General features: G+C 35.4%; 1 protein-coding gene across 1 annotated transcript; it reads right to left on the reverse strand.

Moving 5' to 3' along the window:
* Positions 1-25348, reverse strand: LOC131843040 (uncharacterized). The gene is made up of 21 exons (XM_059191630.1): positions 24807-25348; positions 15966-21187; positions 14757-14886; positions 13947-14061; positions 13071-13146; positions 12395-12494; positions 12209-12249; positions 11934-12068; positions 10974-11124; positions 9987-10072; positions 9288-9446; positions 8500-8643; positions 7574-7694; positions 6884-6992; positions 6254-6339; positions 5369-5493; positions 4465-4539; positions 2623-2744; positions 1787-1907; positions 695-722; positions 1-170 (listed from the first exon to the last, which is right to left on the reverse strand). Exons 1-21 carry the CDS (start codon positions 25273-25275, stop codon positions 139-141), a joined length of 7647 nt encoding a protein of 2548 aa, XP_059047613.1. The 5' UTR covers positions 25276-25348; the 3' UTR covers positions 1-138.

A 25348-nucleotide genomic window follows, 5' to 3' on the forward strand; every position in this document is an offset into this window, starting at 1 on the left:
AAGGTACATATAATATGGCCCATGTAGCCTGAATTGAATAAATAAAAAAATTATATTAACAGTGAATTTGTTATTACATGTAGCCATTTGTAGTGTACATACTACCTAATGTTAATTACTATATTAATATTTACTGTATCAGGTTTCTCCGCGACTTGTAGATGGGTGATCTGCAAACAATAAAATATAGTTAAATACATATATTACTCATTCATAGTTACGATTTAAATAACGGTCCAACGGTTTAGCTCATTGTCTTACTACTGACGGTCGTGGGTTCTATTCCTCCTATGATTTAATCATTGGTATACATGAGTTTGTATTGGTCTAAGTGTTTTCTATGTATTTATATAAGTTGTCTAGTACCCATAACACAAGCTTTGCTTAGCTCGGGACTAGATGACGCTGTGTGAATTGTCCTGAGATATTATTTAATAATATTATTATTATGACATGTATCATTTTTATAAGTTAACAATCTTTCTCTGCACCACTCATGGTTGCCTGGTAGATCGCCACAAGGTATTAAGTTCGTCATATGTACACATTATTTTTGTGCAGTTCAATACTTAAGTTTTTGTTAAGTTAGTTAATTATTAGCAGTAGATTTACTTTATTAAGTTCAACACTTAAATAAATAAATATTTACGGGAAACTATATGGAATGATTAATTATGTATACAATTATATTTACCTGTTGTGTTCACGATAATAGTTTCATCCTGTAACAGAAAATATTGCAATTAGTCACTCTGTATGTAAGTTTATTTTTTACAGAGAAAGTTGTACGACACTAGAATCTTATTTCAGGCATTTTATTTTAGATTCAGTTATTCATACAGAACATGTTCATGTTATTTACTTAAATGTACACACTAATCTCTTTTTTCGGACTACTCTAATGTTGGCTGCGGCTGGCCTTTACAGCTTCACCGGACGATAGGGGGCGAGTGTAGATGGCACTCCAAACTGGAGGAAGGACTTATGGAGCGGCTGAAGGACAACTAATGTCTGACATCTAGCACTTAAGCTAGTGGACTTCGCTAGAGGTTCGGAGAGCGGTTCGTTCAATTTATTATTAAAAAAAAATTGCACAATTATCTTATATATAAAATTCTCGTGTCACAGTTTTCGTTCCCATACTCCTCCGAAACGGCTTGACCGATTCTCATGAAATTTTGTGAGCGTATTGAGTAGGTCTGAGAATCGGCCAACATCTATTTTTCATCCCCCTAAATGTTGGTCCACCCCTATTTTTTTTTTATTTTAAGGCAAAACAACGTTTGCCGGGACAGTTAGTTGAATATAAAATTCACGTGTTTCGTGTTTCGTGTTTATTCGTGTTTAACGTCCTGTCCAATTTTGATGAAATTTTCTATGTATATTCAGTAGGTCTGAGAATAGGTATATAACTATTTTTTATACTAGTAAGTGTTAAGGGTGGCTCACCCCAAAACTTTTATTTCATGTTTTCGACCATTTTTTTTATTATGTGACATTAAAAATACATACAACCATAAATTTTCACCCTTCTATATGTTATATGCATATTCACTAGCTCTGAGAATCGGCTCCTAACTATTTTTCATACCCCTAAGTATTAAGGGTTGTCCACCGCTAACATTATTTTTTAATTATTGGAGAATTTTTTATTACTTTTTATAATGTGGCATTAAAAATACAAACCTAAATTTTCACCCTTCTGTCATCAACCCTAATTTTTTAATAGCAAATTTATTTATATGGCAAAACGACGTTTGTAGGGTCAGCTAGTATATTTATATACCTCTCGCTGTAGCCGGGTGCGTTGAACGGTGAGACTTTGCTGGGGGACACTGCCGTCCGGCTGCACCCCCATACTCGAGTACACCTCCCTCAATATCATCAGCATCGTGTCTTCGGACTCCCTGTCGTGACGAACAGACCACAATCAAAATCTTCATTTTATATATAAAATTCTCGTGTCACAATGTTATTTACCATCCTCCTTATTGACCGATTTTTATGAAATTTTATATGCATATTCAGTAGGTCTGAGAATCCGCTACTATCTATTTTTAATAAGTCCCCTATCACTTATTAATTAGATTTTATTTTAATTTTTTGGTGTTTTTTTTTTTATAATGCGGCATTAAAAATATAGACAACCCAAAATTTTCACGCCTCTACTTCACACCAATTCCTATTTTTAATAGCCATATTATATTATATGGCAATATAACGTTTGCGGGAAAAGCTAGTATAATTATAACATCTTAGGATAATTCACACAGCGCCATCTAGTCCCAAGGTAAACAGTGCTTACACTATAGGTACTAGACAACTGATTGAAATACTTAAATATATTTTTTTGTAAATACATACATAATATACACAGCAAACACTCAGATAATACAAACAATCAAACTTATGAATAAAAATGTTTGTACCGTGCGAGGGTACAAACTCGCGACCATCGGAACTAAATCGGTGTATCAAACCACTACGCCCAACTCTAATATATTGTGAAACAGTCATACTTATAAATACAAATGTTTGTACCGAACGAGGAACCGACCCCGCGACCAAAAAATGTATAGTGTGCTAAACCACTAGGCTTCCAAGACCGTAAAAAAAACTAACCAATAACAAACGTGGCTGGTCATGGCGAAGAGGTACTCGTTGATCATCTCAAAAGGCGCCTCCTGGAGCACGAAGTCCACTCGCCGCCCGTTGTTCAACCTCCCCATCACTTCAGGAGTTGACTGCATCACATAATAAAAAAAAATCCTAGATAAAAAAAAATGGCGTCGATGTCTCGACGCTCACATCTAAAATCAATGATATATTATTTTACTATTACACTAATTAATATTTGAATTATATTTATTACTAGTATTTACATAACCTAATTGTACAACTAAGAATCTAAAATTAAAAAGCTCAAAAAATATAATATGATGACTAAAATATATTATTAAAAGGGGTTCCTTAAATTGTATTTTAAAATCAATTGTATTTTATTATTATTTCCTATGTATGTTACTCTATAATAAGGTATTTAAAATATGGGCCATGTAGCCTGAATGAAATTAAAAATTAAATAGATTTTTTTTTATTTTTTTTTTTTAAATAATGTCCCTGGATAATTCACTTAGGATACCAAGTACCCTGTTAAGCAGAGCTTGAGTTAGGGGTTCTATAATAGACAATTGTTATTTATTGTATAGTATAGTAAAAAAAATGTATATATTATGTATGTATTTACAAAATAAATAATTTATTTAAATAAATACATACATAATAGATGTAGATACAACCACATAAATAATCATATTCATTAATAAAAAAGTTTGTATCGACCGAGGAATCGAACATACAACCATCGGAGGACCCAGGTCCAGCTTGTATTATAGATACTAGACAACTGATACAAATACTTAAAAATACATTTATTTTAGTAAATACATACATAATATACATAGAAAACACCCAGACAATACAAACAATTACACTCATGAATACAAATGTTTGTACGTGCAGATCATCAACCTCGCGACCATCGAAAGTAATTCTGTGTGCTAAACCGCTAGACTACCGAGGCCGTAATTATTATTATTATTAGTCAATTTTTTCATTTTTTATATAAATACACACATAATATATATAACAAACAAGAAGACCGATATAAACAATTATACTCATGAATACAAATGTTTGTACTGTGCGAGAAATAGAACTAGCTTTTTTTTCGGACTACTGGAATGCTGTTGGCCGCAGCTGGCCTTTACAGCTTCACTGGACGTTAGGGGGCGAGTGCAGATGGCACTCCAAACCCGCGGAAGGACTTATGGAGCGGCTGAAAGCCAACTCCTGCCTGACGGATACGACTTTAGTCTGAGGGCACCACTAGGGGTTCGAACCTCGGCCCAGGCCGTCGTAATTTCGATCCCCGTTTGAATTGGACGGGGGATCGATCGGAGGGGCGCCGGTATGGAGCGCCCGGTTGATTGCGCGATATTGGCGAGGACGGTGTCGTGTGTGTGTGTAAAAGTGTGGTCGGGGTGGATAGGATAGAACTAGCGACCATCGAAGGTAAATCGGAATGCTAAACCACTATACCACCGGCCTCGGTGATATAGTGGATCCTTTGTTACTGTTTCACGCAAAAACTACTAAACGTAATTTGATGAAACTTTCCAGTAATATAGCTTATACATAAGAATAACATACAGGCTGTTGTATTTTATTATATTTGTACAGGTAAGAAAAGGATTTGGTATACGGAGAAAAATTCATATTAGGATAGACTACTGACATAAACAGAATAGAATGAAAGTAACAAACAAGGACCTACAAAAGGAACTACAAATTTTAAATACAAATTTAGATATAAAACACATTTCTCATTAGCCAGTTACAACATAGGCTATAAATGCCACGCGGGTAAAACATGGGCACAGCTAGTTTATTTATGTAACTCACCGCATCAATATCTTGAGGGATGACATCTTTATTTTCCTCGCATAAGTTCTCTTTCTCCATTTCTTCTTCAACTACCTGCAAACAATATTAGAAAACATTTTTCACTCTGTATTATGTTATGTTGAATAAATTATCATTATTATTAAAATATATATAAAGTTAAACAGGGACGAATGGAAGAGAAAAACATATTATGACGACCCCAAATAAATGGGAAAATCAGAATAAGGAAGAAGCAGATGATGATGTATAAAGTTAAATCAAGTTTTACAGACTAAAAACGTATCAACGTGGGTACTGTATTTCAACCTTAACCTATTTTAGGAACCAAGCAGCTTGCTTTGTAAGCTGTATTTCGGTTGGAGGATACATATATTATTATAGTTGCCTCAAGATGTAAATAACATACATACATATGTATCGCGACTTCGTACGTGTGGAATATAACAAAAAAGTTAATTAGAGATTTCTAAAATAAAAGTAGCCTAAGTTACACCGTATTACATCACCTACCTGCCAAAAAAGTCCCGTCAAAATCGGTCCAGCTATTTCAGAGATTAGCCGGAACAAACAGACAGACAGACAGACAAAAATTGTAAAAAATGTTATTTCAGTGTATGTACCGTATTTATATTCATATGCATGTAGTAAAAAACGGTTATTTCAACATTACAAACAGACACTCAAATTTTGTTTATATGTATAGATATGTATGTATATTATTTAGGAAAAAATATCTATATAATTGTATCAGTTTATCTATATATTTGTATCAGTTATCTAGTATCCATAACATAAGCTTTAGCTAGCTCAACTTTGGTCTAGATGGCGCGAGTATCTGAGTCTGTATGAGGTCTAGTGGTGTGAATTGTCCTGTGATTATTATTATTATTATAATTATTACCTTCTCTAGTTGTCCGTCGTTGGGCGGGGGCGGCGTCCGCCACATGCTGGTCCACGTGGCCTTCAGTGACTCCAGCAGCTTCTGCTTCAGGTCAGCACCCACGCGCGCCATCGTCTCCTTCAATTCTACATACAATAATTGTTATTAGTATTTATAAAATCTTATATATAAAATTCTCGTGTCACAATATTAGTTACCATACTCCTCTGAAACGGCTTGTCCGATTTTTATGAAATAATATATGCATATTCAGTAGGTCTGAGAATCGGCTACTTTCTATTTTTCATACTTCTAAGTGATAAGGATTGTCCAACTCTAATATTGTATTTTATTAATAACGTGGTATTAAAAAACACATTCAATCCTAAATTTTCACCCTTCTATCACCAACTCCTATTTTTTAATACCAAGAATAATTTATATGGCAAAACAACGTTTGCCGGAAGCAGTGCGACCTTGTCTATTGGTGATCATATTCATATTATATGACTAGCTGTACCCGCGACTTCGTCCGCGTGGAATTTTGTCATTACTTTATTTTTCTAAAATAAAAGTAGCCTAAGTTATCCCTTATTGCATCAGCTACTTGCCAAAAAGTCGCGTCAAAATCGGCCCAGCCATTTCAGAGATTACACTGAACAAACAGACAGAAAGACAGACAAGAATTATAAAAAATGTTATTTTGGTGCATGTACCATATTTATATTCATATGCTTATAGTAAAAAACGGTTATTTCAATATTACAAACAGACACTCCAATTTTATGTATATGTATAGATTATAAGTCGATGAAAGTGTCCTGTCTTTTTTGTTTTAAAAGGGAGGGATGTTTTGAGAGATTTTCTAAACAAGAATGAATGGACACATCGTGAAGTCATTCTTACCCAAATGCATTCGCTTTCTGCCCTTGTGGTGCGGTATGAGATAAGGCTTCACACTCTTCAGTCGGGGGTTGATTAGAGGTTCAATCCTGGAATAATAATAAAAATAAATTTAATAATAGAATAGAATAGAAATTGCTAAGTTACGCCAAAATAGTACATAAGTGGTAATAAAAAAAAATGTACATGTGTGATTTGAAAAGAATACGAGTAAAAGTATAATTTCATGTCAGTTCTTCTCATCTCGAAATCATTTCGAACTGACAGTAGATTTGAGATATCATAATCTGTAATACTCCTACATGAATAAAGATGAGAAGAACTGACAAGAAACTCAGCTAGTATTCTTTTCAAATAAATCTTGCACATGTTTACAATAATACAGTTTCATTTTTAAATTCAAAATTGGGAGAATAGAGTGACAACCAGCATATGCTAATGCAAAAGCAAATAGTCTAATCAGTGTTTGTAACCTGAACTGCCCAGTCATCAAAAGCATCACCCGTTCAAAAGTATGATGGATGAGCCAGCCATAATTGCACTCAACCATATTAGCACACCACGGAGCACAGGTTCACCACGGCGCGACAAAACTTTTATTTCTATCATTTGATTTGATTTGATTTGATTCACCTGTAAGCTATGGGATCGTATGGATGGAATATGTTGAAGAAATTCTTGCATGTTGGCAACGCGAAGTCAGCACCCAGCGACTCCACGCCGCGGATGCACTCGAAAATAGCTGGAAAAATATTAAATAATAAATAACCCTCTCAGCTCTGCTTACTGTGGGACTAGATGGAGCTGTGTTAATTGTGTGATTCACACAGCGCTATCCCACGGTAAGCAGAGCTTGTGTTATGGGTACTAGACAACTGATATAACTACTTATACCAATAAATAAATAACCCTGGACAATTAACACAGCGTCATCTAGTCTCAAGCTAAGTAGAGCTTGTGTTATGGGTACTAGACAACTGATGTAAATACTTATACGTTTTATTGTCAAATACATAATCACATAGAAAACACTCAGATCAATACAAACAGTCATACTCATTAATATAAATGTTTGGAATGTGTTAGCAATTGAACTTGCGACCTCGACGCGCTATACCGATAGACCAACGCCGTTGATATGATAACATTCAGAGAAATACAAAGTCATGAATTCAAATGTTTGTATTATGCGAGGAATCGAACCCGCGACCTTCCTGACCTCATGTTCATCCTATCATCATCCACTGGTGCCAGTCAACAGTACCATACCATTATCAATAAAAAAAATTGCTACTTAAACAAAAGTTTAAAATAACAACCCACCTATTGGGCTTCCAAATGCGTAAAGTGCCGCCGGGGAGAACTCGAGCCGTGGAAACCGGACGGATTCCTGTCCGGTGCCGGCCGGGCCGGACACGTAATTCTTGTCCGACGCCTCTTCGTCCTATTAACATACAACATATACAACTCTTTGTAAAATACATTAAAAAATAAGCTTAAGACCCGTGTGGGTGATTGTTACTTTCTTTGAGGTCAAATATAAGATAAATAATAATGGTAAAAAAAATTCTGCCCGCATTGTACGCCGGTCTCTCTCCCTGGGGCCCTGATCCCCTGCCGACTGTGCTTCTGCCGGGGGTAAGTTGCCATCATCTCTCCTTAAGAGGGGAGATGACAATTTTTTTTAAGTTTAATAAATAATAATATCAATCCTGGACAATTCACACAGCGCCATCTAGGCCCAAGCGAAGCAAACAATTATACTCACGAAGACAATCTATAATACATGCATATCATATAATAGTATAGAACAAGGCGAAAAATTCAAAGATTGGAATGCATCGTAACGAAATCGTGACGAGTTGCTTTTTAATTTCTAGAACTGTTCTTTTTATATGTCACTAGCTACCCGCTCCGGCTTCGCCTGGGTGTACATGTATTATACATATAAACCTTCCTCTTGAATCACTCTATCTATTGCTGAAAACTGCATTAAAATCACTTGCGTAGTTTAAAAGATTTAAAAGAACAGGCAGTGGACTCGGCTTCTTTTTACATTGATTACTAGCTACTCGCCCCGACTTCGCACGGGTGCATGTATTATATATATATAAAACTTCCTCTTGAATCACTCTATCTATTAAAGAAACCGCTACAAATCCGTTGCGTAATTTTAAAGATATATATAGTGACGGACAGACAGCGAGCGCGACTTTGTTTTATACTATGTTATGATGTATTCTACTTACCGGCTGATGACAGAGTAAGTCGTATAATATGACACTGCCGAGAGAGTGGCCGCCTAGAGACACCCGACCGTTGAACTTTGGATTGCGTGCTCTAAACAACTTGTATATACGGTTCATTTCTGAACACACCGTGTCTATGATCGTCTGGAATGTAAAAAAAAATATTTGTCATTGTATCTTTACATATTAATAAAAAAAAAATATACTTTCTAGCGAGTTCTTCTCATATCAAAATCGTTCCGAACTACAATATGCTATTACTCTCTTACAATATGTTAAATCTACCGTCAAGATTTGACATATTGTAAGAGAGTAATAGACCTACATGAATAAAGATATTTTGAACTTGAATTTGATAGTTAAAAGGGCAAAGGAAGACCGAAAAAGAGATGGATGGACTGTGTGTGAGATGATACAGTGAGAAAGGGAGTAAATAACGAGATGGCTGCGAACAGGGATGAAAGGAAGAGAAAAACATATTACGACGACCATTAATAAGGTAATAAAATAAATGGGATAAGAAAGAAGCAGATGATTGTGCCTAAAATACAGAAAGAAACTTAGTAATAATGTGCAAGAAACTCAGCTCGTATTCATTTCAAACAAATGTTGTACATGTTTACAATAACACAGATTCATTTTTAAATTCAAATTTGGAATTTATATGTGATTATATATTTATATATTCACATTTATATGTGGACCCCAAAGGTTAGTGTTGTGAATGTAACACTATCTTTAAAATATACTATATTTTAGACCCAAGTTTCTTCAACACCAATTCTTACCTGACAAAAAATTGGACTGGTATAAAACAACACATCCAGAACTGTTTCGTTTGTGAACGTCCTAAGTTTGGGGATGCTGTCGAGGGTTATCTGCGCGATGCGGCGGTCCACCCCCGTCTCCCCTGAATGCAGGGTTGAATGCCACGAGATGGGTAAAACCTGCAGAATAAATACATTAATTTTACTTTCCGATCTTGTCAGGTGCTTGGACTTATATCACTGCGACGTACATAAATCTATTGTGCTCGCCCTTTTCCAGAGTTCGCTACCTAGACCAGTCAGGGACAAGAATTGAAAGATATTCTTAGGAGCGATGGTTTTTATCTCCTCAGGATAGCGTGTAAACTCTCCATAGAAGATATTTTGTTTATGCATAAATGGGCTACAACTACATAAGATGTGTAGTGGCGTTTCCTTTTCAGTTTGACAAAATATGCATGCAGTACATATATAATCATACATATACAATACATTTAAAATTAAAGGATACAACGAAAAACCTTGTATCCTGTGATTTTAAATGTATTGTACAATAAAGCGTTACAAAACACGATTATACAGTAAGAATGGGAGTAAATAACGAGATGATTGCCAACAGGGATGTATGGTAGAGGAAAATATATTACGACGGCCACAAATAAATGGGATAAGGAAGAAGCAGATGATGAAAGTATTACCAATAAAAATTAAAAGTCTCACCTCGACTCTATTGACAGCTCCGTTCTCGTATGAATTTCTGTAGTGCGATTTGACCAGCTGCAGACTAGTGGCTCTGAAGTCGTCCACTGAAATTAAAAAGAAATTCATCAAAGTTCATCATCATCAATTCATTTGTATATTCATCATTATCATCAGTCCAATGCAGTCCACTACAGTTCACTACTGGACATAGGCCTATTCGTGCATTCATTGCTGGTCAAAATATGTTTACAAGTAAAATAGAATAGACAGACTAAACAAATATATTTCAGTTTATTTTTCATGTAATTTGAATGAATGAATGAAACTTTTTATTGTTCCTCTCACAGAAAATACAATTACATACACAATTATGTGTTAAATGATAAAAAAAAACAATAAACAAGATCTTTGTCTTGTTTATTGTTTAGGTAACAATGGGCGGCCTTATTGCTAAAAAGCGATCCCTTCCAGGCAACCTTATGATGAAGAGAAATGATTAGGTTTGCGTCTGGTACAGGTGTAACAATGGTAACAATATTGGAAGAAATGTTGAATTTGAATGGTAAACAAGCTCCGAAAGGTAAGAAATATCAATATTCTTTATTCAAATAAACTTAATATACTTTTGAATAGTCACTAGAATTTTATATATATGTATAAGATATATTTTTTACTAGCTGTTCCCGCAACTTCGTACGCGTGGAATTTAACTTTATTTTTCTAAAATACAAGCAGCCTAAGTTACTCCTTCTTACATCAGCTACCTACCAAAAAAAGTCCGGTTAAAATCGGTCCAGCCATTTCAGAGATTAGCCGGAACAAACAGACCGACAGACAGACAGACAAAAATTGTGAAAAATGTTTTTTTGGTGTATATACCGTATTTATATTCATATACATGAGTAAATAACGGTTATTTCAATATTACAAACAGACACTCCAATTTCATTTATATGTATAGATTTGATAATGTTATGTGGTAATTATTTACCACAAATCACTTACCGACTTCCTCTACAGAACGGAAGCGCATATCACAGGCGGAACCCACACCGTGGCAGAACAGCAGCAGGTGGTCCACGCTGGATGGCTCAGTATCTTCTATTTCGGATTCATCCCAACCTCGCCGCACCACGCGCGGCCGCATCGACGATTGCTGCAAGTAAAATAAATAAATCTTTATCAACATACACAACTTGTTGAATAACCCACTATTAAATAAATAAATAAATATTATTTCAATTCCACAAAGTACATTATTCCAGTTTTATTATATAAATGCCAACAATAAAAATCACAAATATAATTTGTGGGAAATCTGGAGCCCAAACTAAGCCACAGCCTGTACCTCAGACACCAGGTCTCCCCTTCATATCAATTTGTTATACATCTAGTTTTCAGTTTAAACGTGAGTGCATAGTGCATGTGTGTGTGTGCGCGCGTATGTGTGTGTGTGTGTATGTGTGTATGTGTGTGAGTGAGTGGGTGGTCTATGTAAAATGTATATATAAACTTATAATTTATATTTTACTTATATATATGTGTGTATTTAATTTATGTATATTATAGTTTTATTACACTGCATATCTTTTCTATTTCATCGTAATTTTGTTTTAAAAGCCAAATAGAAATAAAAATAATATTTATTCAAATAAACTCTATACAAGCACTTTTGAATATATTTTTATTCTGCCACTCATTCGGAACGCAGACTCATCACAAAAAGAACTAGCAATAAACTTGCGTGTTGCTCTTTTAAATAATCATTGTAACTTTACATTTTTTAGTTGAAATGTGTGAATACAAACTACCAAATAGCACTAATTCATTAGAGTCAAAATATTGAATACACGATCAACTGGTTTTGTAACTAAATAAGAATTTCTATTCTATTCTATTCTACAGCAGACCAGTCTACATTCACGAGTATGACGGAGTATATCTTAAATCTTCTGAAACACTAACATTCTTTTCTTTTTGTATCCTGTACTCGCCGGCGCCGTGCACCAGGAGTAGTAAGTGGTCAATCTCCTCGCGCTGGTCTCCTGGTACCCTGATTTTGAGTGGGCTGCGGTATACCCGTTTGCCGAAGGTGAACAGCTGGGAATTCAGGATGAGGATAGGTTAAAAAGGATTAAAGGTATTTGGAAATAGGGTCAATGGGCTGTGGACACTATAAAATTCAATTTGCAGATGTATCATATATATATATCATATTCTAGAATGTTCTAGACACTTACGGGTGTGGAACTGAACGCGTCTGTAGCGTTTTGCAGAAGATGTACCATGACAGCGGGGCCGTGCATCACGACCGACTCGTTGTTTGGGAGTAGCAGACGCAGTGTTGGGAGAAGGAAATTTTGATATTCTAGAATGTTCTAGACACTCACGGGTGTGGAACTGAATGCGTATATATATATATAGATGTACCATGACAGCGGGGCCGTGCATCACGACCGACTCGTTGTTTGGGAGTAGCAGACGTCTGTGCCATTCGCCCGTTGTAATGCCATGTCTGTACTCCTCCTGGAAACAGTATTATATATATATATATATACATATACATGTGTAAATTAATCTTATATATAAAATTCTCGTGTCACAGTTTTCGTTCCCATACTCCTCCAAAACGGCTTGACGGATTCTCATGAAATTTTGTGAGCGTATTGAGTAGGTCTGAGAATCGGCCAAGGTAGTCCACCCCTAAATTTTTTTTTATTTTAATGCAATACAACGTTTGCCGGGACAGCTAGTAGATTTATAGTATGTTGTTTAATAGCCGATATAGGCTACTTTTTAATACGAAAAAAGGGTTGAAAGGGGATGAAGTGTTGCATGGAAGTATCGTAATTGTTATAGCTAGAAGTTTGACATTTATTTTTTGGGCTGTTAGTTAAATATAAATAAGTATGACATTAAAAGTTTGTACAAATGTTATCCTTGAGGGGGTAAAATAAAATAGAGGATGAAAGTTTGTTGTTGATGAAACTTTTCTTTGCCTTTTTGGGTTAGGTTTATGGAATATTTTTTCTTAATTCTCAAGGTCACTATAATACGCAAATGAAGTCGCGGACACAGCTAGTAATATATGTATATGATTACCTCTAGCTTCTCAGCGATTTCCTCCGTGTAGGGTACATATCTAGGGTCCGTTGTACCTTTGTAGAACCAGCTGCATCTATATATTTAAAAAGATATATTAACATTTATATAGTTATTAGAATTTAATGAATTTATTAATTAACTTAGGAGCGAAATTTTGACGGCCTCGGTGGTATAGGACACCGCTGTACCTCGATTCCTGACAAGGTGCAAACACTTGTATTCATGAGTATGATTGTCATCGGCACGAGGAATCGAACCCACGATCATCATCTTTAGTATTGCGTTCATTGAAGTTAAATAAACTACAAAGAAATTCGAAGTTCGAGTAACACATTCGAGTATCGGAATTTTATGAAAACTATAAAGCAATTAGAGATATAGAAATAGTATATTTAGGTATGAAAATATGTAAAATATATGTATAGAATAAATTAAAGAAATAAATAAAAATAGCTAATCTTTATATAGTATATAAATTAAGTCGCACCCGCTGTCTGTTTTTTAGATCTTTTAAACTATGCATTAAATGCATATTAATTATGCTAGAGATTAATGATAGAGTAATTCAAGAAGAAAGTTTATATGTATAATACATGTACACCCGTGCGAAGTTGGGGCGAGTATCCTATAATGAAGAATCGGATAGACCGTATACAAAGTTGACTGTAGTGATTGTTAGAGTATCCAAATACTTAATATTTAGAAAAAGTTATTTTATTATTTTGTACTCTGTGCTTAGATTATTTTCCTAATGTTGTCGTCCGTTTCCGGTCCTCGAATAAAGAACATACAATCGTCGTCGTCCGTCTTTATTATTTTATATAAAAACCCAAGCGGCTATCCTCACAACGCAGGACAGTGATAAATACTAACCGCATGACATTTGTCGGTTTGTCTGACCAATACACAGCTATCCTGAGCCTGCCGATGACATTTACGTCGTACCGTCCACCGTCCGTTGCCACCAGCGTGTTCTCATCCAAAGTGGCTGCATGGAAAGTGGTCATTAATTTATTTAATGGTATGGTAGAGTTTGACGGGTCCGGTACCAGCAACATCAGGGGAATTGCAAGTACGTTACCAGGGTTTTAAGAAGTAATAAGGGGGTAGTTAGGGGAAATTAGGGGAGTGAGGAAGGAAGATCAGAACATACACTCGGCTATGCGAGATCAAAAAGCATGTTCTACCATTTCCAAAAAGTATCTGACTCAACTACTTAGCTTATGTAATGTAATGTAATGTAAGTTGGACTCCACTCTCCGCAATTAGCCTCTCATCTGGGCCGTTGTGCGTGTACAGCCAGACTACTAAAATAGCCAGCCAAGCTGATCTCAAAAGCGCAGAAGTCTCCTCGAGTCTTCACAGGCTTCACGGATCGACCTCACCGTTCCGAGGATTTCTTTTCGTTGTGTACGCCATTTCTTCGGCTTCAAAGCAGCTTAGATAAAGGGGACTATCTGTAGCACCTATTTTGTCAAGTGTTTGTTTAAGGGACAGTGGCCTATCATTATTTTGAGGTTATGCCTATCTAGATTCAGTAGGCGTTTTATCAATCGATGGTTTGTTTTTGTAATTGTCATATTCGATTGTTTGCAATCAGTGGTTTGTTTCCATCTTAGCATATGTATTGTCAATCAGTCAGATCAGATTGATAATAAGAATGTAAAATTATGATATACTCACGGCTATGATAAGCTTCTTCCAAAGCCATTGAATCCACTACAGAAAATCCCCTCCACATCGACTTGTTCTCCAGATCCACGCGATAGAACCAGTGATGTTTAACTGGGATATACTCCGCAACGTGACGTTGCTACAACACAGACATTTAGCTATAAAAATATTAGGCGTAGATAATTGATTTTGGTTTACTTCATTCAACCATCAATCATCAATGTTTAATCAGAATTTCCAATGTTCATATGAACTTAATAGATCAAAAATTTTTATACAGCGTCGAATTGATTACAAGCAACTGCCCGTTCTTTACAACGCTTGTAATGGCACAGTTTGATTTCATTTTAAGTTTGTACATATATACATATGAAAGCTAATATATCTATTATAAAAATATTTTGATACTTTTATATAATTATAATATGTCTAGTTAATTATAATGGGGCGCTGCCTTTCGAAAGGCGAGCATCTAGGTCCAGGTCTATTCATGCAGAGACCTAGATGCTCGCCTTGAGAGAGGCAGGCCCCCATCTTAATGATCCTAGAGACGTGCGCGTTTACATATACGTTTCTAATAATTGGGTAGCGCGAAAAATGTCATCCTAACAACAATCCTACACCATATAAGGCGGGCTAACGTCGCGGAGTACCGCTAGAAAGCTAACGCGACCTCGCGACTCCAGCTATGACGCTTGTAGGTACACCGTAGTTTTTTTAGTGGATAACAATCCCATACACCCCCTCTTGTCGCCACTCCAAGGTAAGGTAAGGCAAGGTACGGTCTTTTGAAGATTTTTCCACAGAATAAAAAGGTCTATTTATAGAATGTCATCTAATACGGAACAAAGCAAAGCTTGTACAAGATAATGGACCATTGTAAGATATGTTCTAAATCGTTAGACCACCGAAAAGTAAAATTTTCCCTTTGCTTTTTATATATTAATGCTCAATTTTTCTACTAATACACAAATGTTAATATATCCAGTGATTACAGATCAGAATGTTTATTACACAACGCAAAACGGACAGACGCACAAATTTACACGATATACCATTTCCTGGATAACAACATAGGATAATGTTGTCCAAAATTATACTGACAAAGTCGCAATACTTTTTAAACAAACAGAGATATACAACAAACAAACTTAACGGAAATTTCTAATATTGTACTCTTAATAGCAGAGTTTTAAAGAAAATGCATCATATATATACCTCGGTCAAAACACCGACTTCTTCGTTTGACTCTTCATTATCATTTTGGAATGTCACTGTAACGTCTTTTTGACTAGCGCCGGCCTTGTTCCGCTCCATATTACTACCACTTTCTCGTTTAGATTCCGTATTTTCACTATCCATGGCTTTTTTATCTGAATAATTTTTGTGCAATACAGAAGTTACATTGTTACAGCAATATTTACAACGCGTTAGAATAGAAAGGCAATGTTGAACATTACTCATTTCCTCTAGTTTATTTTCGTCACTATTTACCGTAGATGAAACTTTATTACCTATCTCTTTATCTAAAATTTGACTATAGTTTGGTTCACCTATTTTAATTTCATTTATATTTACATTATCATATTCCACAGTAAAATAATTTACTGTCCTAACTACTTGGTCATTTTTAAAGTTTTGGAAACTTGTCAAATCCTTCATTAGATTTCTTAAAGACTGGTCGTGTGGAATGTTTGAAAGATTATCTTGATTTAAAGAAGACTGACTATTCTGTTGATTATAATTATTATTTTCAGTATTTGGTTTATTTTTACTTGAAGCGTGTCTGTAATGATTTTGACTTTGGCTTAACTCAAAAAAAGACTTTACTGGATCTGAATTCGTTGATCCCGTAAAATAACTTGCCAATCTATTAAAATTATTTTCATTCTCTTCTTCTTGCTTCTTACTAGTAGTTTTCTCAGTAGATGAAAAGAAGTTTATCGGATCAGGCAATGGCTGTGTTTGTGATTGCTTTTCTTCAATAATTGGTGAAGATTTTTCAGAAAACAAATGTAATGTTCCAGTATTTTCAGCAGTGACAGAAGTGTTACCGAATAGTGGTTTATCTAACTTAGCATTATATTCTTCTTTTTTTGATTCCACGAATGGCAAATCTTCTTTTTTGCTGTCTGCAAAGACCATAGCTGATGATATTTCTGATGTTAATAGGGACTTCTCAGTATTTGTAGTTGGTAATTGTTGATTAGGCTCTGTTTGTTTCTGTAAAATGTTATCACCAAAAATGGAGGCTAAGGGAGGTAATTTTTCTGATGTAGAAGATGATTTTCTTGATTCTTTCTGTTGTGACTTAAGTAATTCACCTAAAGGCCTAGACGCTGTACTGTATGTTGGCGAATTTGATGGTTGCGTTTGAGTAAAAGTGTCAGGAACATACGGTTCTTTCTTATTACTTCCATATAACTCTTCTATAGACATACCACTGAATTTTCTTTTAAATTCATCCTCAAAGCCAGGTGGTATACGAATAACTTCGTTAGGTGAACCAAAACGTACATATGGAAAAGAGGTGGAATTTTTGTAATGAGTTTCTACAGCATAATTTCCTGTATCAAAATATGATGCTATAGTAATAGCAGGATTATTGGTTGTAATGACATCAACTCTTTGTGTCTTCTTTATATTAAACGCATCATCATGACCTTCAACTGCTGTTTCTTCCATTTTCTTAAATTTCTCTACTCGGTTAGTGAATGTATCAACTTCTGGAATAGGGTCTTCGGAACTTCTTTCGCGTTCCTTATACTCAATTTTATCATCATCAGTTTCTGAAGGATCTATTACAAATTCTTCAAAAAGAGGAAAGTCTATATTTGCATCTTGTTCTATAGAAAGCACATCTAAGCCAGTTTCATCGGATTTAGAATCATCATCAGGAGCAGGTGCTGAAGGTATACTCATTTGTCTAGGTAACACTAGAGGTATATCCTCTTGTGAGTTTTTGTATTCAGCTTTAATTTCATCGCTAGCATTATTGGGTACATTATCAAAGAATAAAGAATTCCCACCGTAAAAACCAATTGAGTTTGTGTCTATTTGGAAAGAGTAATCGTGATCTATGAAATTTTTGGAGGTGGCCAAAGTGTTTTCTGTACACCATCCATAGCCCCTAGTAGAAATGTTTTCCAGAGGTTTGTCACCTAAAAGTTTTGTTGCTGACTGTAATTGATGTGTTTCAATAGTTTCTTCAGCTATGTGAGATATTTCTGCACATTGTTCTGTATCAAAATCAATACGTTCATCAACAGGTGTACTACTTTCAGTCAGTGGAACTTCTACTGGGTTCAGAAGTTGTATAGGGGCTATGATATTTTCTATTAATTGAGTAGTCAAATCATCCGCTTCTTTATCCTCGGGTTTATTAACCTCTCTGCATGTTTCGCAAATGTTAAAATTGGAAACACTATCATTTTCCTGATTGTTATCAAGAATCTTTTCTTTACATATGATATTTTCACTATCCTTCCTCGCGTAAACTGATTCTTCAGATTCGCTTTTCTGTATTTCATTTAGAGTTACGTTTTTCATAAGGGAGTCGAGTTTTGTGCTTTCTAAAGATGTACCTGGAGTATTATTCAAGTTATATTGTTTCGATGAATCGCTATGAACGTGACGAGTTAGGTTTTTGTCATTTAATACCTGGTTATTATGAAATAGAATTGTATCTTTGTTGTCAACATCAAATGAGAACTTAGAAAATGTATTTTCTGGTATTTGAATATGATTCTTTGCAGACATTAACAGTGATTCTTTTGAAAGGAAGTAATTTTTTGTTTCAGGATTTTCTGAGACATGATGAGGTCTTTCTATGACAGTATTTGCAGTTTTTATATCTTCATGATTTTGACTTGAAGAGTGAAGACTATGAATGGCTTCCGAAGGCACAATATTTTCATGCTTCACTTGAGCAGTTACTTGTAATGAAGTTTCAGTATGTGTATTCGTTATGAAATCTTCTGTTACTGCTGATTTATGTTCTACAATATGCGTTGTCGTATCTATTACATTATTGCTTACGTTGTCATATATTGATGATATATTGAACGATTCTTGTAAATCTGGTGTTTTATTTAAAGGAATTGTCTGTGTTTGAGACGTAAAATTAAAAAAGCCTGGAATGGGTAAATTAAATTCATCTTTGTTTATATTAGCAGTTATATTATCACCAGCAGCTCCTTGAACAGGTACAGATACGTTTGGTACGTATTCGATGTTTTCTTTTGATGTACCTAGGGTAATAGAAGCTGTGTTTATACCTCCGGCATTTGTAAGATTTATATCACTAACTTGTTGATTATGAAATATGTTTTGATCGGTTGCAATAACAGGAGTAGGCGTATATGAGGCTGTATTATAGTTGGGTACATGGTCCTGATTCAAATTTGTGTAATAGTTTGCAGAATGTAACTGGGTCTGGTCCTGATTCTGATAGTAATTATTCGAATCTTGCATTGGATATTGTGCGTTTTGATTATAATTGTATAGATTTTGATAGCTCTGGTAATCATAAGTTTGTGCCGGAATTTGAGGCTGTTCACTAGGTACGAATATACCAAATTCTTGACTGTTGTAGGCAGGTTGCGTATTAGACTGATCTCTAGGAGGCATGTTGTCTCGATTAAATGCTTCATTTTTAGTATCATTATAACCAGGATCGAAAAACGTTGTCACAGTGTTCTGTATCTTATTTATATCTATAGAACTAAGTTTGGATTTTAAAGAACCGATAATTCCAAATCCTTTAGTTTCCTGTTGAGGCTGCTCGTATTTATCCGTAGTTGATCTACTTAAATCAAATGCTGTGTTATAATCGCTTTGCATATTAGTTAACGGATATTCTGGAGTTTTAGACAATTCAAATTGTGCATAAGAAGTGTTTTCATGTTTATTGATTAATGGCACAGTCGCTTCATCAATATTAGGTGCTACAATTTCTTGTTCGAGTGGTGGTAAGTTTTGCTGTGAAGGTGTAAATAAAGCACCTTGAAAACTACTTGATTCTACTGTGGGTAGAAGTGGTTTCATGTTGTTACTTATGGAACCAATTCCTTCAATAGGTCCAGCATAATATTGCGGTCGTTTCTTAGTTAATCGGTAGCTCACATTTCCAGTTGATTTTGGAGGTTCAGCAAGTAATTTTGGAGGTTCAGCTATTTGAGGTTGAACAACATTTGTATATTCTTGACTGCTTTGCATCAAACCATCACTTCTAATAGATTGCGAAATACTTGGATTAAAAATGGATGGAGGTATATTCTGGGCAACAGTGGGTGATTGTAACATATGTCCTTGATTGTTAAACGGAATTGTGTTTGTGGAAGTTGAGTTTTTCTGTTCGAATACTGGCTGAATATTAGTCTGAAATATATTTATTGATGCAGACGTTGTCGTCGGAGTAAACGACTGTTCAGAATCCTTGTAAGAATAACTGGGAGTAAATATATTTGATGGTACGGGCTGTATATTAGAAGATTGTATATCAAACAATGCAGCAGTACTTGAAGACGTCGCCTGGATATTTGATTGCTGATCAATTGTAGCAATATTTGAAATATTTGTTTGCATAAAATCATCGACTGGTATATTAGATCCTGATACCGAAAAAGCTGTAGACAACTGTTGATGACTTATATTTTTAGCCTCATTAGGTATCTGTGTCGTATCAGGCGTCATTACAGAAGTACCAGATATATTACTTAAAGCCGGTTGTGATGCTGAATCAAACATTGGTGTTATTACAGTTGGCGCCGCATTTTGAGCCTCATTATGTAATCCCATATTAAGTGAATTTTGCGAATTATCTACCGCTGTCGGATTCAAATGGGGTACAAATATATTTGATGCCAAAACAGAAGTTTGTGTTATTGAAGGTTTTATTATCGGATGACTTGTAGAAATGCGCCTTGCAACCGATGGTGGCAACACTGATTTTCCTACAATCTGACTATCTTTCTTCGGTGCGCTAGAGAACATAGGTGGAGGAGGAATGATTGGCGGAGTTGCTTGAGCAATAGCTGCTGTTTGGCTATCTTGGCCATAAAACTGTATCGCTGAATTAGACGGTTGTCCAATAGCGCCAATATTCTCTTTAGCCATATTGTCATATAAATTTGGTTCATTATAATTTACTACTGGATGAAATAGGGTGGTTTCTTCATTATTAGAGTCTGGATGAACAGGATTAAATACATTAATTCCCTGTTGTATATTTGTATTAGCTTCAATTGTTAGTCGTCTATTATTGTCCAGATTTGCATCATTACTTTGTATATTAGGTATAGTTGATGTAAAAAATGGCGGTATATTAGGTTGACCCATGGGAGGACGCAGTGGTAGACTTTGAGTATTATCGCCAGAACTTAATCCAGGTATTTGAGCATATGCCTTCTTCTTTGTTGTGATGCGGTAATTTGAGGTACCTTAAACAAAAAAAAATTGCAATTAATGTTGTGACTGTTATGTTATGTTATGTTATGGGTATTCTTAAAACTATATAAAGCAATGGAAGATCTGAAGTTAAATAAACTAATATACATTCCACTATACAAGGCTGTCTACTATTACTATACTATGACTATTGGACATGTATCTTAGATACATGTGCAATAGTCCGTCGATTCCTAACTGCTACAGAATAACAATAACAATCTTTTGCATGTCCCGTCCTCGGTACTAATCACCAGTCTCGCTGTGAAAAAGAGAGACAATAATAATAATCTCAGGACCACTCACAACACACATTAAAGTTAAGCTAGCTAAAGCTTGTTTTTTTTACGAATACATAATTTTTTTTTTCGTAAATTCATATTACAATATATATTATATAGAGAAAACATCCAGACCGGTACAAACAATCATACTCATAAATACAATTGTTTGTGCTGTGCGAGGAATAGAACCCGCGACGTGCTATACCGCCAGGCCACCGAGGCCCTCTTAAATCAATTACTCTAGTTCATAATTTTCTACTAAGTTGCTCCAGTACTCGTTCCAGACAACTTTCGCGATCTTGTGTTGCAATTAGTAGAGTATTTGTCGCAGCAAAAACTTGATTGATAGGGGGGGATCTGTCAATCTTATGTGGCAACTTTTTTTTTCACTTAGCTGGACTGACAAAGCTGGCCTTGGGTACATTAGAGCCGGGGTGGAATATGTGGGAATCAACGAGGTATCATATATAGGATATGTACTAGATGAAAACGATTATAAAACACAAAATTGTAAATGAATTGTTATTATATATGTTATATATAAAATTCTCGTGTCACAATGTTAGTTACCATACTCCTCTGAAACGGCTTGACCGATTTTTATGAAATTTTAAATGCATATTCAGTAGGTCTGAGAATCGGCTAATATCTATTTTTCATACCCCTAAGTGATAAAGGTTGTCTACCCCTAAATATTTTTTTTATTTTTTGATATAATGTTATGATTTAGCATTTAAAAATACATACGAATCTAAATTTTCAACCTTCTATCATTAACCCCTATATTTTAATTTATACTTTTCTACAAAATTTTCGTATATTAAAGAATTACAAACAAACAAAAACCTCGATTTGCTTTACACTATTAATAAACGTGTCTCTCTAGATGACAGTGCATCTAGATTTCTAGCGATTGAAAATATACGATGCAACCATTCATGTATCTGCTACTAATATATTACAGCACGTATATTAAGATTGACTAATTGGTTTCCGCGATTCCATTTGGTTTCTTTTTATATAAAAGATAGAGTAAGTATGTCAAACTTTATTAAATTCAGTTTACCAAGTTTCGAGGAGAAACTTGTTAGTCTAAACTGTAACTAAATTATACGTGCAAATGATTTTCAAATCTGCAGGTAGGTACTGAATAACGCGCGCGAGCATGTCATGTCGTTGTACCAGGGTTGCCAAACTTGTTCAAGTCTCCACACAACAGGAACCGAGATGGGGAGAGGTTTATCCCGTATTCCGGAGCGAAACCCCCACGGTGGGCGGAGCCGGGGGAACTGGAAATAGTAGTAGTTCCCACCATGCATTAAGGAGGCCCCCCTTGCGCATGACCGCCGCTGGAGTCGCGGTCTGGATCGGTCTGGTCGGAATGCCGTGAGGTTTTTTATGAGTCTCACAGTACCTGTCCGTCCAACCCCTGAGAAAGACGGGCCTACATGAAGGATTTTCCCTACGTAAAAAAAAAATGGATTGCCAAATTGAAATCATTAGACCGCCTCAGTGGTTTAACGGCATGTTCTTTTTTTTTCGTTTGTTGTTTATATTGTATTTTTTACATTGCACTGAATAAAATATTTTTGTTTCTTTTCTTTCTTTCTTTCTATCGTATTGCATTCCGATAACCGCAGGTTAAATTCCTCGCACGGTGCAAATATTTGTATTCATGAGTATGATTTGTATTATTGGTCTATACATATGAAAGCATCAATGCATTTTAACCATTAAAATCTGGTACAAACCGTACGAGGATGAAAACGACCTCGTACAGAAAATCAAAAATCTCGAACCTGTATGGATAATCTCATACATTTGGCATCCCTGCATTATACTTATCAGATGCGTGTTTGCACACCATCAAAGCAGACGGACGGGCCGTAACTGCGTGTAATGATTGTAATTTGCGTAGAATTATGTTTGTTACCACATTGGTCATTACACTCGCGAGAGGTCAATAATGTTTGCTTTGGAGATTGTCAAGTCAACAGACTTCAAAAATTGTATGCTCAAATTGCAATTTCTGCTAGGTTTTATTCTTGTGCCCGTGGATTCACACGCGTTAAATTTCAATAAAATATATAGCCTATTTATTATTCTAGTGTATAAGCTATATTACTGTCAACTTTTATAAAAATCCGTTCAGTATTATTGGGTGAAAGAATAACAAACATACCCTTTTATTAACTTACCATACCTATAAAATTATCATACTCACAAACTTTCGCATTTATAATATTATTAATATTAACACACCTGGGATTCGATAATTTTACAAAAACATTTTTGAATTTGAAGATGATTAGCCAGCCCCGGATCTAGGTGGTCAATTTGCTAACTAAATCAGGTGGCAATTTACCTGATGTAAATTGGAACTTAAAATGGAAAAGAAGGTTCTTTGACAACTGACATACTGACGTTAAGTAAATTGTTCGTGTTCAATGCATTTGAAAATGAAGATATAACTGTTAAAAAAGTCGCAGTTAATAAATCCCTTAAGTAGTAACTGACAATGCCTCTGATTACCCCATCAGTGATAATAGTCGAGATGGTATGTTTTATTTATGTGGAATAAACTCGCATTTGGACAATTAAATCAACGCGCATGCGTAGTGGAATTGAAACGGAAAAAAGGCGGAAGTTCGCTCAATTTGCATCGAGGTGTTAGGTCAGTAATTACTTGTGACCTTATGTTAAGGGCATAGAGGTCATAGTGGAGCCGTGAGAAACTTACGTCCAATAGGGCTGTGCTGTCATCGTTTCGCTACATAGGTATATATATAACATGACCTTTTTACATGTATAGAAGACCGCGTGATTAATTTAGAATGGCCAATAAGCCCAGTTTATGGTAACGGTCATCTATTTAGCGGAACAGCACTATGGACATCATGTTATCATGTGACTCCCGTGATATCACTCATGAAATCCCATTCTAGACGTCTAAGTTGTCATGCCTTTTATGGTGTAATTTCATTGGCTAATCGCACCGTATAGATATATATATAAACAACACTACGAACATCAGTGGTATCTACTGATGCGTTGTCATTCTAGAGGAATAAGATGGCATGCCTATGTACCCTTTAATTTAACTACTATATCATCTCACCCTAAAACTATTATATAGTTATAAGTGAACTGCTTGGCGGCCGAAATAGGTGAAACCTAAGAATCGTCTAATTCAAGTGCAGTAATTTAAGTGCAGTTACTTTTCTGATCTCTTGTCCAAAAATATATACAAGACATACAATTGTATATACGAGAGAATACTGATGTACTGCTATAAAATGTACGTATTTTGGAAGTATATGATACTCACCAGTAAGAGGGGGCTCCTTGGGAGGCGGTGCTACTTCTTTCACTTGCTGCTCCACACCCATTAAAGGGACTCCAATATCTTCAGGCCTCTGGAATTGTACCTCTTGGTACCCTGAATTTACTTTCACTTCATCAGGAGTCTGTTCCCTACTTTTCATGCTCAACATATTGGAAAAGGAACTAAATACAGCGCTGGCAACTTGGGGCAAAACTGTTGGTAGTTGAGAAAAATTCTGCGCTATATCAGCAGTCAAGCTTTGCTGAATTTCTGAATTCTGAAGCTTCTCTGGTTCATTCAAATTAATCTCTTCTAAATTCTCTTCAGTAGCTTCTAAGTTCGCATTTTTATCTTCTTTACGAAGACTATTCAGTGGAGCGCTCACATATCTAGTTCCTTGTAACCTTGCAAAATATTCGTTTACGTCAAAATCATCTTCGGATTTATGCGAAGCTTTCGACAAACTCGACATCGCTGTGTCTGTGCCTTTATGCTTTTCATTTTGCTTGCTGGTAAATGGATTTGGAGTAATATTAGGGGGCAAA

The sequence above is a fragment of the Achroia grisella genome, unplaced genomic scaffold (assembly GCF_030625045.1).
Source record: "Achroia grisella isolate CSIRO2021 unplaced genomic scaffold, CSIRO_AGI_Agris_v1 utg2716, whole genome shotgun sequence".
In the NCBI taxonomy this organism is placed as follows: Eukaryota; Metazoa; Arthropoda; class Insecta; order Lepidoptera; family Pyralidae; genus Achroia; species Achroia grisella.